The sequence below is a fragment of the Balaenoptera ricei genome, chromosome 7 (genome assembly GCF_028023285.1).
Source record: "Balaenoptera ricei isolate mBalRic1 chromosome 7, mBalRic1.hap2, whole genome shotgun sequence".
Lineage (NCBI taxonomy): Eukaryota > Metazoa > Chordata > Mammalia > Artiodactyla > Balaenopteridae > Balaenoptera > Balaenoptera ricei.
This window is the reverse complement of record NC_082645.1, coordinates 102,561,437-102,578,634: the sequence shown is the minus strand read 5'-3', so window position 1 is coordinate 102,578,634 and position 17,198 is coordinate 102,561,437. Positions and strand designations below refer to the sequence as shown.

Sequence of the window (17,198 nt, the reverse complement as noted above, 5' to 3'; positions counted from 1 at the left end):
CCTGAGCCTAGGCTTGTACTTAAGTCTCTGTGGTTTCCCCAACCATTCAGCCTGGAACACTGAGGCTTCTGTGAGAGGGAGCACACATGAGTAACCAACCCCACACTCTGCCCCTCCCATCCCAAGGGACTCACAAACCCAGTCCTGGTTCCTTTCCACTCAAACACTCAGTAACTTTATTTGCCTTTGGCTGGTTTCTCGGAAGGGGATGGGGCTGGCAGCAGCCTGGGCTTCATGCGCCCTCTGGTGGGCCTCAGAGGCAAAGACCAGAAAGGACTTGACAGTCTGGAGGCCACAATCAATACAGTCTAGGGGAGGGTTGCAGTGTTCCTCACCACTGCACCCTGGACCCAGCTTCAGGAGTTGGGGCATGATGGGAGGAGGCCCTGAACCTCTGGCTCTCATACTCGCCCGTGTTGGATGCCCGCATGTTCTGCCGAGCCTTCATCTGCTTCAAACGGTCCTTGTCCACTTCCCGCTTGGTGAGGATGAAGAGGAGGATACCACAGGGGAAGCCGATGGCCCTATGGGTGGGGAGATGTGCACGGGGTTTGGGGAGGGGCCAAGCCTGAGCCAGAGGAGCTGGGGAGAAGTTCATTCCAGCCTCATTAATTGCACGAACACTGCAATACCACTCGCATCTATTCAGCCTCTGTGCTGGCTGCTGGAGGGTCCCACTCGAATCAGATTCTGTCGCTGCCCTGCTCAAAACCCCGTAATAGCTCTCTACCACTTCTTGGCCAAGTTCAAACTCCTAGGCACGGCACAAAAGGGCCAGTGTGGTTGGGTCTCTGCCCACCTCGTCATTCCTTTCCCCTTTAGCCTGACACTCCTCAGCATGAGCCCTGCCATCTCCTGCTGTAGCAACTGTGCAAGATTTTCCAGACAGCCCATCCTCTTTCCCTCTCCAAGTGTTGGCAAAGATTCCCTCTGCCTAAACCACCCCATAACCCCTCCCCGACTCCCCTTCTTAATCTGAGTAACTGCTACGTGGGCGGCACTTCAGTGTGGGGAAAGGTCATGGAGTCACAAGACCTAGTGAGAATCCAGCTCTGAGCCTCAGTTCCCTCCTCTGTAAAATGGGGATGTCCTATTTATCTCAGAAAGACTAAAACATTACACGGTAAAGTACTGGCACACCTTAGGTGCTGGAAAAAATGTTAATTTTTCCCCTCTTTTTCTTTTAATATTGATCAATAATACGTATTAAGATCAGAGTTAGATTCAAATAACAATGCACTGAACACCTTGTAGGTGCTACTACTATACAACTAATATAATCTTGCGTGATCTCAATTAAAATCTCAACTGGGTCTTGCCCCAAGCTCCCAAAAGAGAGGATGAGGCCAGGGACCCAAATATGAATCAGATTAGTTCAGCTCACTCCACAGAAAACCCACTATCTCTCCAATTTCACATACTTTCCCAACTCCCTCCCCTGCCCCAGTCCTCTGAGATTCCAGTCCTCACGCCCAGCAATTCTGTCGCCCAGCAATTCTGTCTCCGCAACATTGGATTCAGCTCACCACCTGAAACTTGGAGAAGTTTCTGGGTCCCACCCTCCCCTGGTGCCACTCCCCACTGGTGGGCAAAGGGTTAGTTAAAACTCACCAGGCTAGTCCCACAGCTTTCATTGGGTTCTTGCCCCTCTTTCTGGGAATGTATTCCAGTTCAGGGGATAAGGGCTCAGGCTCCTCCTTGCACTCTGGGGAGCTGTGGCTTTGCAGTGCCCGGGTCCTGTTCTGGGAAGCCTTGTTAGCTGTGGCTCCTGAGAGAATCCCTGTGGATGGAGGCAAGGAAGGTAGGTAAGAGAAGGTGAGAAGAAAGCCCGGGGAAGGAATTGCTGAGATCTGAGGAAGGGGAGTGACTGCAGTTTGGAGTAACAAGTACCAGGGAAAGTCCAGAGGGAAATGGGAAAATCGCCATCGAGGTGGCACCTTTGAAAGCCACTTCCACGTCACTGCGGGCTCATCACCCTGGTGCCAGGAGAGCGAGCTTCGCTGTTCTTCATCTCATCAGACGACAGGATGTGAAGGACTGCAGTGGGGCTCACATTGAGACGTATTAAGGAAATCCGAGAAATGGTTTTCAAACTGCGGAATGTTAGCACTGGAAGGGAGCTTAAAGGTAGTCTATTCCATCCCCTCATTTTATAGAAGAGGAAACTGAAGCCCCAAGAGACGAACTGCTTCGCCCAAGGTCAAACTGCTAATTACCCGGGGCTAGAACCCAAGCCTCCAGAAGCCCAGGGCTCTTTCCTCTGCACTGCGGTGAGTGTGAAACACCTGGAGCACGGGACTCTAAAAGGCTTCCTTGGGGCTCCCTTTCGCTGCAAGACCCCAGAGGTGTCGTTTGACGGGAAGGCTGAGGGATGGACTGGGTGACCTCTAGAGAGCATCTTTTAGGTCCCAGACTCTTTAAGATCCTGCAGAGGGGTGCGGGCAGCAATCGACAGCCCTGACCTCCTGCTATCGCCGAGCGGGATGTGAAAAAAAGGGTGCCCCCTGCAGTCCGGCCCTCCCTGGGGTCCCTCTCCTTACCCCGGAGGACGCGGGCATTTCTCGCCCCCCGGCCCTTCAGCGCCGTAGCAGCTACCACCGCCGCCATTTTCAGATCCCACCCCCCTTCACCGCTCTCCCCGCCGGGAATTGTAGTTTGCGTAAGGGACCTCCCCCGCTCTTCCCGTCCAGCCTACAGACCAGAAACTACATCTCCCAGAAGCCCGCGGAGCAGACCCGGGAGAACTACTATTCCCAGGAGAGCCCCCGGAGGCGCGCACGCTCGCTTGTTGCCCTCCTGTTGGGGGCGGAGTCAGGTCGGGCCGAGTTGGGTTCTCCTCTCCACGCCCCGGCCCCGTCTCCCAACTCTGCCCTGTGATTGGTGGTTAAGCCAGCCCACCCCCTTCGCTATTGGTCGAGAGGCCGTCGCTCTCCCTGCCGGGGAGTCGCCTACGCCTACTTCCTCCCGAGAGGAGGGGCTCCAGTTCCGCGTCGTCGCGCAGGGCTGACTCTGGGAGGCGTTTGGGCCCAGAGCAGTGGGTTCGCCGCTTGCGCCGCATGGAGTCCGAATCGGAAAGCGGGGCCACCGCTGACACCCCTCCACTGGAGACCCTAAGCTTCCATGGTGATGAAGAGATTATCGAGGTGGTAGAACTGGATCCCGGTCCGCCGGACCCGGGTGAGAGCTGCCGATCCTCAGGCCACGGGACAGGAGGCGCTCACCCCTGGCCTTTGACCCCTGCTTCACCCCCTCCCCACCCCACCCCACCCCCACCCCACCACCCGCCACCCGCCACCCCACCGGTCATTCCTACGGACCTCCTTCGCCCTTCCCCTCTCCCCCAACCCTACACTTAGTTCTCAGGCCTGGCCGGGGTGGGGGTTCCTCTGACGCCTCCCCTGGCCCTTCCCCTCACACACCCCCTTCCCATCATTCCCTCGCTCCTCCCTTACCACACGGTCCCTTGCCAACCCCAGGTCCTCAGACCTCTCCTGTCCTTCGTCACACGCCCCCTCCTCCCTGCCGCCTCCCACTGACGCTTCACCCCTTCTGTCTGACCTCACCTTGCCCTCTTGCCACACGACCACCCCAGCCTCCCCGCACTTCCCATCCCTCTTACCGCCTGCTGAACCCCATCTTTTAACCCTCTCCCCAAAGCAGACGATCTGGCCCAGGAGATGGAAGATGTGGACTTTGAGGAAGAGGAAGAAGAAGAGGGCAATGAGGAGGGCTGGGTTCTGGAGCCCCAGGAAGGGGTGGTCGGCAGCATGGAGGGCCCAGACGATAGCGAGGTCACCTTTGCATTGCACTCGGGTAGGTCTCTGAGGAGATCCATCGTAAACTCAATCCAGGTGGGCATTTGAGCATCAGCCATCCGCTGTGTCGGGAGCATTATGAGGGACACAGCGGTGGGAAAATGCTGGCCTTGCCCTGGAGGAGCTCACAGGTAGGGGGGCAGTATGATGGAATGGAGGAGAGCTTGGCTCCTGGAGCAGTTGGGTTCAAATCCTATCCCAGCTACTCGTCTGTTTATGATCTTTATTAATGTCTGTGGGTTTTAGTTTACTTTTAAAAAGTTGTCGTTGGTAAAAGTTCCTTTATTGTAAATTACAGGTAATAGTACCTTTTGGAGCATGTTTTAGATAATCCTCTTAAATATTAGCTCTTAATAAGGAACCAGTAACATGACACTTTCCTCACTCAGACCCCAGACTGGTGGCATCCCATGCTGAGAACTGTAAGCGCTGCACGTGTACCTTGCTCTTGTCCAGGGCATCAGTGTGGGGTGGTGAAGGGAACAGCACCGAAGGGGGATCTCTCCTGGAGAAGGACTTAGAGTTCGGCAAGCTTGGGGAGGGATTTCTCCAACAACCTGATGCTTGAAACTTAGAAGAACTTGGATGCACCCTTCTTTTCCAGGAGGAAAGACGTGTTACTTTGGGTGGAAGGGGGTGGGCTTCCCAAAGGTCCCGAAGGACAGAACCCTAGGTGGGAGCCCCGTCTCCTTACTCATGGAGTATCTCTTGGGACAGCATCTGTGTTTTGTGTGAGCCTGGACCCCAAGACCAACACCTTGGCAGTGACAGGGGGCGAAGATGACAAAGCCTTTGTGTGGAGGCTCAGCGATGGGGAACTGCTCTTTGAGTGTGCAGGTGAGTGGGCCTGGGTGAGGTCCTGCCCCTTTTGAGGTCTTAGGGGGCTGGCCTGCAGTGGTTGTGCATCCAATAGCCATTTATTGACTCCCGTTTTGCCAGCTCTATACTTGGCCTGAGGGCTCCAAAGAATATCATGGTCTGTTGTGGGCATGGGAGAGGAAGGCACTGATTGGCTGAGGGAGTCAGGGAAAGGCCTGGGAGGAGGTGACACTAGTGAAGGAGAATTGGGGCAGGAAGGAGGCTGTGAGTATTTCAGACAGAGATGTGGAGTGGACAGAATGGGGAAGACATAGGCCTGGGTTGAGTGGGGGGCCAGCAGTGTCTCCCCTGGGGAGACATGGGGATGTTGGCTCCTGGAGCAGCTCTGAGTTTGGTTACCTGTTCTGCTGGGACCTATCCTTTTTTTTCCCAGCTGGTCCTTTCTGGGGGCCAGATACCTGGGTCCTGTGTCCCCAGCACCAGGTACCCTGATGTTCTTTTCTCTTTCTGCCCACTCTTTTTTGCAGGCCATAAAGACTCTGTGACTTGTGCTGGTTTCAGCCACGACTCTACCCTAGTGGCCACAGGGGACATGAGTGGCCTCTTAAAAGTGTGGCAGGTGGACACCAAGGAGGAGGTCTGGTCTTTTGAAGCAGGAGATCTGGAGGTGAGATCATCAGAGTGGGATTCAACTCTGAGGGCCGGGGGAGGGGTGAGACCTTGGGGGGGTCCGTGCCACCTTGAGCAGACCAAGCCAGCTCTGAGCCAGTACACTCCCAGAGTACAGCAAGAATGTATAGGCCCATTCCCTGGGATGTCCCTGCTGACTCAGAAGTGGGGAAAGCTTGGCAGAGCTCATGGGGCAGACTCCTAGGTGAGATGGGGTGAGGGGCCTCCCTGTTGAGCCTTTGTCTCTGCCCAGTGGATGGAGTGGCACTCTCGGGCACCTGTCCTACTGGCGGGCACGGCTGACGGCAACACCTGGATGTGGAAGGTCCCGAATGGTGACTGCAAGACCTTCCAGGGCCCCAACTGCCCAGCCACCTGTGGCCGAGTCCTCCCTGATGGTGAGAGCAGCTTTCCTGAGTGCAGAGAGGTGGGGACCAGAGTTACGCGTCTCCCTGGCTCCCTCCTGGGCCACCGCCAGCAAACTCTGAGGCCTGCTCTCGGGAGCACTGACCTCCCAGGCCCCAGAGCAGACAGCTCCCCCTTTCCACCCGGAACTGGGTCTTCCCTGGGGCACTGTGTGTTCCCTCACTTCCTTGCCCCCATCCCCTCCCTCCCCTGCTGATATGTCTGAGTGTGCTATCTGTTCTTCTCTCTTCATCTCCATTTCTGGCCCTTTAGGGAAGCGAGCTGTGGTCGGCTATGAAGATGGCACCATCCGGGTTTGGGACCTGAAGCAGGGAAACTCTATCCATGTACTAAAAGGTATCTGAGGTGGGGAAAGTGTTAACCTAGGCCTTTGTGGGGCAGGGGCTGAGACCTGGGACAGGATGAAATCTGACTTATTCCTCTACTTCATTCTAGGGACCGAGGGTCACCAAGGCCCTCTGACCTGTGTTGCCACCAACCAGGATGGCAGCCTGATCCTAACTGGCTCTGTGGACTGCCAGGCCAAGCTGGTCAGTGCCACCACCGGCAAGGTGAGTGGGACCTGGAGTCTGGCTCTGGGGCCCTCCACTTTCCGTGTCTCCTCCCCTTCCTCTCTTATTCTTCACCCAGCCTTCTTGCCCCACTGCCTTTCTTCTCTTAATAGAGGACCATGTTTCCAGGCTCTTCTCTGATCCTCTCCCCTGGCTCATAGGTGGTGGGCGTTTTCAGACCCGAGACCGTGGCCTCCCAGCCCAATCTGGGAGAAGGGGAGGAGAGCGAGTCCAACTCCGTGGAGTCCTTGGGCTTTTGCAGTGTGTGAGTGTGAGCGGGGTCTCAGCCTGACACAAGAGCAGGGGGCTTGGGGGAGGGGGCCTGGGCTGGGGGACCAGGGAGGACCAAAGGGCCCCAAGTCCAGGTCCCTCCACGAGCTGTCGTGATACTCTCCTCTGCCCAGGATGCCTCTGGCAGCTGTCGGCTACCTGGATGGGACCTTGGCCATCTATGACCTGTCTACGCAGACCCTCAGGCACCAGTGTCAGCACCAGGTACAGGCAGCCTGGAGCCATGGCCATGGCCATGAGAATCCCAGGTCTCTGGGAGCGTCTGCCCCATACCTGGCTCCTGTCTGGTCCTTCCCTATGGCCCATGGTCCCTCCCTCCTTCCTTGAGAGTTGGGAGCAGATGCCTGTCGGCTCTCCCGCCCCTGACCGCACCCGCTTCTGCCGTACCCTGCTGCAGTCGGGCATCGTGCAGCTGCTGTGGGAGGCGGGCACCGCCGTGGTTTACACTTGCAGCCTGGACGGCATTGTGCGCCTCTGGGATGCTCGGACCGGCCGCCTGCTTACTGACTACCGGGGCCACACGGCCGAGATCCTGGACTTTGCTCTCAGCAAGTGAGTGAATTGGGCAAGGGCTGGGGTCTCTGTGTATTTGGAAGGTGGGAATAGCACATGGGGGGGGTCACAGGGTCTTTAGGGTGCAGGGGGCGATGCCCAAGGGCAGCTGGGCCCCAAGGCCTGGGCCTGCCTGTGAGGCAGGAGTGCTGGCAGGCCTGCGGGAGTCGTCTTCTGTTGACGGTGCGGCCTCACATCTCATCCCCCGGGCGCAGGGGCTGGGACCCCTTCCCCCATGCGGGCAGCTCTCCTCTGATCCCCTTGCTGGTTGCTGGCTTCAGGCGTGTTCACTGGGTGTGGGTCGGCCCAGCGCCAGGCACTAGGGGTCTGGAGTTGAGGATGAGCTGGAGGAGGCCCCCAGAGGGCCCCTGGGTGGTGGGCCTGGGGTGGGCCTGAGGTCTTCCAGTCCCTCCCAGCTGGGTCTTCTGTCCACAGAGATGCCTCCCTGGTGGTGACCACGTCAGGAGACCACAAAGCAAAAGTATTTTGTGTCCAGAGGCCTGACCGCTAACGGCTGCAGCCTCTGCTTTGTGTCTGGTGTGGAGGGGGCACAGAGAGACCCCCATCAGCAGAGGCGGTAGGGTAGGAGGGAAGAGGAGGGGACGGGCCTCGGACTCACTTTCCAACCACTTCAGACTGACTTGCCCCCTCTCTGTCCCTTTCTTCTCTTAAGAGACCCACCTCTTGGGCCCCTCCTTCCCGCCCTGTTCCTCGTAGTCCTCGCCCAGACCTGGCAGGCCCTTCAGAGGGAGGTTCAGACCTCTTTCTCTTTCACTTCCTTTGCTGGTGTGAACCATGGGGGTATTTGTATGTGGGGAGTAGGTCTTTGAAGTTCCCGTTCTTTCCCTTCCCAAGTCTCTGGGGGTGGAAAGGAGGAAGAGATATTAGTTAACAGATTTTAAAAATGTAAATAAAATATACTTCCCAGAGACATGTCTGTGTGGATTTTGTGGTGGCCGGACATGAGGAGGAACCGGTGGGGGGCGTGTCAGGGTGAGGCTCCCTGCCACACCTGCTGGGTCTCAAGGTGCCTCAGCTCACCCCTCAGGCAGCAGCAGCCTCACCTACAGCTGCCTGCCTGTCTGGAACTGGAATCTCCCTGGATCCTCTAGGTTCTTTCTGCAGCTGCTCCCCTGTCCCTCCCTTGCTAAGATATGGAATGAGATAACCATAAGCTGGGAGCCAGGGGAGCTTTATTCAGTCAGGGTGGGGTCATATAGGGGCAGGGTCTCTGATCCAGAGGTGTGGGGGTAAGTGGAGATGGGCTTGGTGGCCAAGATGGATGGATGCTTCTAGTAGGAAGGAGCAGAGGCCCTTCCTCTAGTTCAAGTCGAGGTCCATGCTGCTTTGGTTGCTGGTGTGGTAGGCGGGGCTGGGTCCAGGACTGCCCTGGGGTCTTCCCCGCAGCACCTGGAGCCACCTCTGGGCGGCCGCCCTCCAGGGGGCCGTGTAGCGCTGATCACCCAGCCCCATGGCCACGGGCACGGCCGCCGCACTGGCGCTGCCCAGGGAGATGAGGGACAGCAGAGTTCCAGGCCCCAGCGGCGGGCGCTGCTCATAGGCCAGGACGGAGAGGAGCAGGGTGGCCACGTAGGGCCCCCAGCACAGCCCGAAGAGCAGCGTGGCTCCAGCCTGTGCCCTGGCCTGCCGCCAGGTGAGGGCGCGGGCCAGGGCCGAGGGCGCGCCGCGGCACACGGCCCGCTCCAGCCGGCGGATGTCCTGCAGCTGACGGCGGGCGGTGGCCAGCACGCGGACCGAGAGGAGGGCGGCAGCGCCCACAGCGGGCAGCAGGAGCCCATAGACTTCGAGGTAGAGGTAGGGGGCTGGGAAGACAGCCTGGGAGCTGCAGTTGGCCCCAGGGGCCCAGTGGTTCCAGCCCAGGGCAGGCAGGCTGGCAAAGAGCAGGGGGCCAGCCCAGGTGAGGAGCAGGGCCATCCGGGTGCTCCCGTGGGGCCGCAGAGGCCGCAGCACTGCCATGTAGCGCTCCCCGTGCACCAGCAGGAGGTTGGCAAGCAGGGAGAGGAAGGAGAAATTGGGAGCCAAGTAGAGGAAGAGGCAGGACCAGTAGCCCCGGCGGCTCTGGTTCCACAGGCCTGGCAGCGCGGGCAGCGCCAGCCCGGTGAGCAGCCCGGCCAGCAGCAGGCTCAGGAAGAAGCAGCCAGCGGGTGGGCTGCGCAGGCGGTGGTCCCTGGCGATGCCCAGGGCCAGGAACATGTTGGCAGTGACGATGAGGCTTGCCAGGGCCAGGTAGAGCCCCAGGGCCCCTGCGGGAATGGGGCTGGGCATCTCCCTGGTGCTGTTGGGTGTCATCTTGGGCCTGGGGACGGGGGAGGCCTGGAGCAGCAGCGGGCATGCCTAGATGGAAGATGGGGCGACGGGAGTTAGGGTGGGGCCGCAGGTCACTGTCCTCCCGGCAAGGCTGCACATTAATCCAGAGGTTGCAGACCAACAGACTGGGGGCCATATCCTGCTTGCTGATACACATTTTTCCCCCAATGAATTGCCAATTAAAATTTACATAAACATTCATATTTTTGGCTTAAAAAAAATCAGGTCCTGCCTGTAGGGTAGCAGCCAGCTGGAGTCGAGGGGCGGCTGCCTTCAGACAGCTCCCACAGTCCCCGCCCAGCCCTTCGCCCATTTCTGTTATCTGTCTGGTCCTCTCTGGGCAGCTGTGTTTATGCCTCTGTTTAGGCTGAAAAGTGGACCCACCCATCCCCAAAGCAGCTTGACCATCCCTGCCTCCACCAGGTGAGGCCTCTAACAAATTAGCTGAAAGGATAGGATAGGGTCTGGCTGGTTGTGTAGTGGTCCTCTGGCCAGTCAACAGGTGATGGCCTCCTTCGGGCTGGGGCCAGAGCCGGGACAAGGGACTTGGGGTGGGTGCTAAACGAAGGAGGGTGGTCCCTGTCTTCAGATGCTCGCAGGCTGGTCGGCACCCGAGCATTAAGAGGTGGTAGGTTGCTAAGGATTCGGGGTGGAGGTAGGGGCAGAAGTCACCCTGAGGCAGGGCTCACTGAGTTAGTGACGAGGCCAGGGCAATGGGTGGCAGCAAGGGGTTGCCCGGTCCCTTGCAGCTCCCCTCCATCCGCCTTGTCACCAGTTACACCTCAGTGAGCAGCCTCCGGGTAGGACTTCCAGCCCATAAACTTGACGCGTCCCTACCACTCTAGCAACAGGGCCTTTCCTGGGAACTGGAGGAGGGGAGGAGTTGCTGGGAGGGGGGGAGGGTTGGCAGTGAATGTGCAGATGCCAGCGGCAGAGGGCTGAAGCGAGCCCAGAGAGGGAGGAGGAGCCGCTGGGCAGGGCCTGGCCTCTCTGTGGCTCTGGCCTGTCCCAGTCCTCCCATGCCCTGTCCCCACTGCCACATCATAGGGATGGGGGACAGGGGAGGGGTCCTGGGCCCTGTGGGAACTCCTGCTTCTGTCAAGGGGAGCAGCCGCTGTTGCTAGGATTAAAGTCAAGAAGGAAAGGATTCCTACTTGCCCCCTCCCCTGGGTCAGAGGATCAGAGGGCCCCATGGCCACCCTGAGCGCAGGAGATGTTGTGCCTTCTATCCCCAGCTCCCCTCAGGTCCCCCAAGCTGCTGCACCCCTTTACCCTCAGCTTCTGTTTCTTCTTCCTCAACCTCCCCCAGTGCCGTCCGCTGGGAACATCTTTGCCTCTCCAGCGGGCCTCCAGTTTCTGTTCCCCTTCATCTCTGCACTGTCAACTTTATTAAACCCCAGGAGACCTCAGAGTCCGTTACTTCAAAACTGTACTCTGGAGTCATGGGCTGGAGCTCCCAGCTCTTCGCTGGAGTGAGTCTCCCACCCTACCTCCAACAGAGCAGCGAGAAAGGCAGGGTCAGACGCCAGGGCGACTTCCCAGCAGTCTTATGGGTATGCTGGTTGTGTGACCCGCACAACCCGGAGGCTCTGGTGGCTCGGGCTGGGTGCAATGGCCTCTTCAGGATCTGGGGCCGAGGTCTCCAGGTGTGGCCCCAGGGGCCGGGTGGGGAAGGGGGAGAGGGGGGTAGCTACTCACATGGCTGTGGGGGACAGGTGTTGCTCCCCCAGCCTGGGCTTTCCTCTGAGTGTCAGGGAGTTGCCGCAGCCAGCACTGCAGGGCTTCTGGCGATGTCTGGTGTCCTGACCAGTGAGGGCATGGTACCTCCACTGTGCGGGGACAGCAGGGCCCCGGCTCTCCACTGCCCTGGCTCTGCCCTCGCCTGGGTTCCTGGAGGGATGGAGCTGAGGCTGGCGGGGATCAGCCTGGCCCCGCCTCTGGGGGGTGGGACCTGGCACACCCTGAGCTGCAGTACTGGGAGGCCTTCCTCCCCTTTCTCCAGTGCCCCCTCCTTACCCTCCTGTACCAGTGGCCCCCTCTCCAGCCACTGGCCATAGCTTGCCACCAAGAAGGCAGGTCACCCAGCTTGGAGCCCTCTGGCCTGCTACTGCTTAGCTAATCTGAGAAATGCATTCCAGCTAGTGAACAATAATGATTTAGTCTACCTTCCCCACTTCCCAGCTCATATATTTACATTTTATGAGCCTTAAACCCCTGGAGTGGCCAGCCGACAGCGCGTTCACCTCTGTAATTCTGCCAGTCCGCATAGTGGTGTGTGTCTGATGGTGGTGGTGGTGGGGGGGATGTTTGGAATATGAGAATCTTCACTGCCCACCCTTCCTATCACCTGGTAGGGAATTTCAGCTTATAAAGCCAGGCTTGCCTTCCAGAATCTGGGGTCATTCCACACTTTTCTCAACTACTTTGTGAGTCACGTTCTGGGCTATGAGGCACAAATAGCTCTGGGGGTGTGACTTGGGGCAAGCTACCTCTGGGCCTCAATTTTCTCACCTGTAAAATGGAAACAAGGAAAACCACCTGTCAGTGTTGTTGTGGGGAATACCATGGGATAACATGTAACTGCATACATCCCAGTACCTGACACCTAACGGGGGAGGGTTCTCAACAAGTGATTCCCTTCTTCCCTCCTCCATGATGACTAAGAGGCATGAGCCAGTGCTGGAATCCGAAAGCCTGGGTTTAAATCTCAGAATCCTTTTTGGATCCTATCTTTTTGGCTGTGTAAACTTGAGTAAATTATTAAAGTTCTCTTACCTTAATTTCCTCATCTGCAAAATGGGGCTCATATTGTATTCACCTATTGTGAGACTATATGAGAAAATGTGTGGGGGACTTTGGCAGTCTAGTGGTTAAGACTCTGCGCTTCCACTGCAGGGGGCACAGGTTGGATCCCTCGCCGTTGGGATCCTGCATGCTGCGCGGTGCAGCCAAAAAAAGAAAAAAAAAAAGAAAATGTGTTGTAAGGACTTGGGTCAGTGCTTGGCACAGAAGCACTCAATGAAAGGGATTTCTGGCCTTCTCTGCACGTCCCTTCCCTCCAGCCACCTGTCCCCTCTGAGAATTCCATTGAGAAAGGCTGATAGAGAGCCTGTGAAAAGCAAGAGGGGAATGACACTTTCACTCCACAGGGAAACACAAGAAACTAGGCAGAGTGAGAGGAAGGGCAAGTTCAAGGCTAGGAAGTCCCAATTTCCAGCTTGTGTCAAGTGAGGCTTTGGGGTGAGGGAGACAAGCAGTTATACTCTCTTGAGGCCTGAATGGGAGGGAACAGGCTAAAACTGCAGCAAGAAAGCTGGAGTTTAGACATTAGGAAAAACCTCCTTGTAGACGGAGCAAGGGGTCTTCTGTGCTCTCTCGGGTAGACCTGGGCCTGAAAGGCTGGAGGCCTGAGAGGTCTAGCTCTGCCAACCCTGCACAGCAGTCAGGAGTCCTGGAGAGAAGGACCTCTGTTGGGACAAAAACTGGGAAGAGGAAAGCACCCAGCCTCAAACCCAGCCTCAAGGGAGCTGGTGCGTGGGAGGAGGATGCGTTCCAGTGGACGGCTCTCAGCCCCGTGGTATCTGGTGGTGCAGAAGTCAGAGGCTCTGGGAGAGTTCAGCCTGGGGCCTTGACAGAAGTGGGAGTGGGCCCCCTCCGATATTGGATTGCCAGGAATAAACAGACCTCCTTCTGTTCCCAGCCCTGGCCTCCTCCCTGCAGGATCCAGGATGTCTGTGTTTCTTCTTCGCTACTCTGTCTAAACAGTGTGTGTGGGATGACGTGTAAAGAACAAGTTCGGGAGCCGGAGCCGGGGAGCCTGTGTTCTGTCCTCAGCTCAGCCCTGTTTCCTCCTTATTGGATCATCTAGTTCCTCTCTGTTCCATCAGTCCCTGGGACTGACTTATCCCCAGCCTTCTCTCCTTCGCCCACAGGAGGGCTCTGGTGCAGGCAGTTTTCAGATGCTCCATCCAGCGGATCTGTGGGCCCTAGAGTTCCCCACCTCAGTCCCCGTTCTCCTCTCAGGTAGAGCCTGTATCATGGTGCCCAATCTGGACTGTGGTAGGAGATCCACCTGGGTCTCCTTCGTGCACCCCATTCTCCTGGAAGTTTGTCTGTCGACCCTGGGTGTCTGGCACTGGGTGGTGAGGGCTGGGGGTACTCACCGCCGGGGTGAACAGAGGCAAAGGGGCACTGGGTGGCTCCCCATAGGCTACAGCAGACGGGCCCTTGGGAGCCTCTGAAGGGCTCTGGGGACAGTCCTGTGACCAAGTCTGGCCAGGATCCAGGCTTCAGGAAGACTTTAAAGTCAGCTATATGGGCAGAGGAAACTCCGGTCCTTCCTGTCAGGCCTAAACGACAGATTCTTCGAGTCTCCCTCGGAGTCACACATATTGCAGTGCTTTTAGCAATCCCCAGAAGGGGGCAGCATTGCTTGAACTCAAAATAGCCCCCCGAGCCGACCCAGGCTTTGGTCTTAGGCCTCTGTAGCTGCTGGGACGAGGGTCCATCAGGCCTACTTCGAATGAGGCTGAAGGGATCTGAAATGGTAACTGTCAAGTATCAGCTCTGGGTTGAAGGGCTGACGCAGCAGCTGGCATTACTTCCTCTTCCTGGCTTCAACTTCATGTCCTCCGGTTCCACACCTCCACTTCCTGTTACAGTCTTATTTGCTTTTCCATCAAGCTCCTGGTTCTTAGCTTGCCCAGGTCGCACTTTATCCAGACTTGGAGATTCCCACCAACACCCTTCTCACCCCACGCTGCAGTTTGAGGGCCACCAAACAGTGAAAAATATCACTGTTTTTGGTGAGGACCTGAAAAACCCCAAGGCAGAATGACCTTGGTTTATGCTGGACTTGGCTTCTCAGCAGTCCTGCCACTCTGATCCTCTTAAGAGTACAAGAATGTAACTAAGATTTATTAGACGGTGTTATCAATGATAATTATAGGCATTATAAATGCCTACAACGTGATAGGCACTTATTTTCTGTTCTCTATTCCTTTTAAGAGCCCTGTGAAATAGGTGGTGCCATGTCCAACCAAAGATGAGGCCACTGGGGCTCAGATTAAGAAATTTACCCAGTCACATAGCTATTAAGTGGTGGAACATGGATTCAAACCCAGGTCTGTCTTAAACACTGTTTTCACCTCTCCAGCTTATATCCCAGCTCATCTATACCTCCCAGGTATGGACCTTTAGGGTAAGGCAGCAAATCAGCAGCAATTGAGACTAGATCTCATTTTTCGACGCCCACATCCTCTCAGCATGCTGACCCTCAGCTTGAGACCTCCCTCCTCCTACAATTCTATGGGCTTTGGCTGAAGTTACAGTGCACCTTTGTCCACAAAGGGGACGGAGGGTCCTTGAGAAAGAGTTAAGTGTGCCCTGGAAATAGATGAAGACAAAGGAGCAAGTCTGGAGAGGGGTTTTCACCAGTATGGGTTTTTATGCTGACAAAGTCTTGGACTTAAGACAATTCCTTAGGGTTTATTAAAAAATATTTAATGCCTCCTTTTCTCCTAACTCCATATTTTCTAAGCAACTTTGGTTTTGCCATTTACAGCACTTTTCAGAAATCTGATCCCCATTATTGGCAAAATACAGTGAGTTCCAACTTACTAAGGAGTTATGTTCTAAAGTCAGCAGGACAGCAAAAACAACTTCTGGCCAAAATTACCCTTGCAAACCCCTTCAATAGCTCCTGGGGTACAGAACACATCTATGTTACCGTCTCTCAATAGATCTAATTTAGCCCAGTTTTCCATCCACCAGAAGTAGGTGATGAGGCGCCACATCCCAGGAAAACACTGGGAAGACTCTATGCGGTGAACTCTCTCCACTGAAAGTCATGGTCAGCCCCACCAAGGGGACAGCACTCTCCGGGGCACATATTTGTTGAGGGGATGGGAACGTAACTGATCCTGAGTAAAACGAAGCCAGGATGACTAAATGACCTGTTGCTTTTAAATCTGACCATGACCCACAGTAAAAAGACATTTTTACAATCTAGTCAACACGTCTATAATTAAAATGTATTTCAAAATCAGTACTTACCCTTAATAGGAGTGATGCATTCTGATTAGTATATATATACTATTCTATTTTTTAAAAACGTTGATGAAGTCACACGTGAAAAAAAATGCACGGAAAACACAACACACACACACACACACACACACACAAATGAGTGTATGCAAAACTGGTGAAATCTGAGCAAGGCTGGGACTGTGTCAATGTCAACTTCCTGGCTGTGATATTGTACTACGGAATTTCTGTACTATTTCTTACAACTGCAGTGAATGTACAAGTATCTCACAATAGTTTAGGAAATAAAAATGTCAGGACATTTCGCAATTCATTAACAGTCTCAAACCAGTTTGAAACACACTGAACTTGATGGAGACAAGTTAAAAGGGGAAGCAAGAAGGTAGAAACCATTAGGGTCACCCTTAGACCATTTCAGGTGCCCCTAAAGTTCTTTTCTTTACCAAGCAAACTTTCTGAACCAATTGTATTTTAGGGATCAGTGGGGACAGCAGGCTACCTCGCTAGGCTCTGTCCTGTTTATTAGGTAAGCATCTCCCACAGTGAGTTTTGTGGAGTGCCAGGCTATTGGCTCTTGTGCGACAAAGAAACTGTGCCCAGTTGTTTGCATTAGACCCACAATGACCTGCAGAACCACACACACCATGAAACACGTTTGGGGAAACGTTATACATTATTCAAGATAAAAGACTTCACCAGAAAACACATTATAAAGTGCCTGTCACTGTCCTGCGAGCTTCTTGGCCACAGATGGACAGACTTAGTAACCAAGCTTTACAGTGAGCATATTTAAGTTTACTCAGAAATGCCAACTAAGAGCTTACCAGTGAGCCATTCTCTCCTCTACAGGGAGGCTGGGGGGTGGGGGGGGCTCCCAAACCTAAGCTTTTCCAGTGCAGGTTTGCAGGTTCAAGGGCAGTACTGGTGCGCCCTTCATCCCTCCTCCTCTCTTGTTTGGACTCACAGTCCAGAAACCCAGTGAATTCTCGTGTAAGATAGAAAGATTTTCTTTATTAATGACCCCAACCGTGTTTCTTTAGATACAGGAGTTCTGAACTCAAATACTTAGGAGAAAACAAGTTAAGATTGCATTATCCTGCAACTCATTACCAGTAACATACTGCAAAGCAAAACAGCTTGGAAAAGAGGGGGAGGGGAAAGGGAGTGAGGGAGGGAAGATTAAGAAAAGGAATTAAGTTGATCAAGTGGAATTCTTTTTTTTCCTTTTTTTTTAATTCTTGGGAACCATGAAGTCCTTGCAAGCACAGCTCGTTTTTGCAGATTATTTTCCAAACGTGTACAAAATGGAACCAAAACGGAGAATCCCTTAAGAACCTGAAGAGGTGCAACATTAAAAGCTACGATTATCCAGTAGCAAGTGTTCCAGCCTTCAGTTGCCAGTCGCTTCCTCTTCCTGTTCCCAAGAGTTAGCGGGATGAAAACGTCTTCCCCCTTCAAAAGCAGAGAGTAAGTGTGAAGGCTGGTTTCTGTTCACCTTTCCGTCCACCCCATGCTCTGGGCTAGGAATGGGGTCCCGGAAGAGACAGCAAACACGAGGTGGTAAGGTTCCTCAGGCAGAGGTATGTAGGAATTCCAGGCATGGGCTAAGGTCCAGCTTTCACAGAAATGTCTCATCAGCTCTTCCTCCCTATTGAATACCTCGGGGTACCAAGGTAATACCTGTGCTAATAAGCCCACGAGG

The 17,198-nt window shown here is 55.2% G+C and overlaps 4 protein-coding genes across 5 annotated transcripts in view; 1 reads left to right on the top strand and 3 right to left on the bottom strand.

Moving 5' to 3' along the window:
- Positions 1 to 152: 152 nt before the first annotated feature.
- On the bottom strand, positions 153 to 2,632 carry LOC132369212 (probable hydrolase PNKD). Its single transcript, XM_059928673.1, has 3 exons — positions 2,541 to 2,632; positions 1,612 to 1,780; positions 153 to 524 (listed from the first exon to the last, which is right to left on the bottom strand). Exons 1-3 carry the CDS (start codon positions 2,605 to 2,607, stop codon positions 332 to 334), a joined length of 429 nt encoding a protein of 142 aa, XP_059784656.1. The 5' UTR covers positions 2,608 to 2,632; the 3' UTR covers positions 153 to 331.
- A 349-nt stretch (positions 2,633 to 2,981) lies between these two features.
- AAMP (angio associated migratory cell protein) lies at positions 2,982 to 8,052 on the top strand. 2 transcript variants are annotated; one of them, XM_059928669.1, is made up of 11 exons: positions 2,982 to 3,177; positions 3,661 to 3,813; positions 4,533 to 4,652; positions 5,162 to 5,301; positions 5,557 to 5,701; positions 5,982 to 6,065; positions 6,165 to 6,280; positions 6,442 to 6,545; positions 6,685 to 6,775; positions 6,969 to 7,123; positions 7,559 to 8,052. In XM_059928669.1, the coding sequence occupies exons 1-11, from the start codon at positions 3,057 to 3,059 to the stop codon at positions 7,632 to 7,634; spliced, it is 1,305 nt and encodes a 434-aa protein (XP_059784652.1). In that variant the 5' UTR covers positions 2,982 to 3,056; the 3' UTR covers positions 7,635 to 8,052. The 2 variants fall into 2 exon arrangements, with proteins under 2 accessions (XP_059784652.1, XP_059784651.1); XM_059928668.1 differs by having other exon boundaries at positions 3,658 to 3,813.
- A 247-nt stretch (positions 8,053 to 8,299) lies between these two features.
- GPBAR1 (G protein-coupled bile acid receptor 1) lies at positions 8,300 to 11,333 on the bottom strand. Its single transcript, XM_059928667.1, has 2 exons — positions 11,150 to 11,333; positions 8,300 to 9,478 (listed from the first exon to the last, which is right to left on the bottom strand). Exon 2 carries the CDS (start codon positions 9,431 to 9,433, stop codon positions 8,444 to 8,446), a length of 990 nt encoding a protein of 329 aa, XP_059784650.1. The 5' UTR covers positions 9,434 to 9,478; positions 11,150 to 11,333; the 3' UTR covers positions 8,300 to 8,443.
- Positions 11,334 to 16,487: 5,154 nt separating this feature from the next.
- ARPC2 (actin related protein 2/3 complex subunit 2) overlaps positions 16,488 to 17,198 on the bottom strand; it is a 30,317-nt gene continuing 29,606 nt past the window's right edge. Inside the window, exon 11 of the mRNA XM_059928666.1 lies at positions 16,488 to 16,948. Within this exon, the coding sequence (XP_059784649.1) occupies positions 16,924 to 16,948 (25 nt within the window). The 3' untranslated portion in view covers positions 16,488 to 16,923. The remainder of the gene's footprint in view (positions 16,949 to 17,198) is intronic.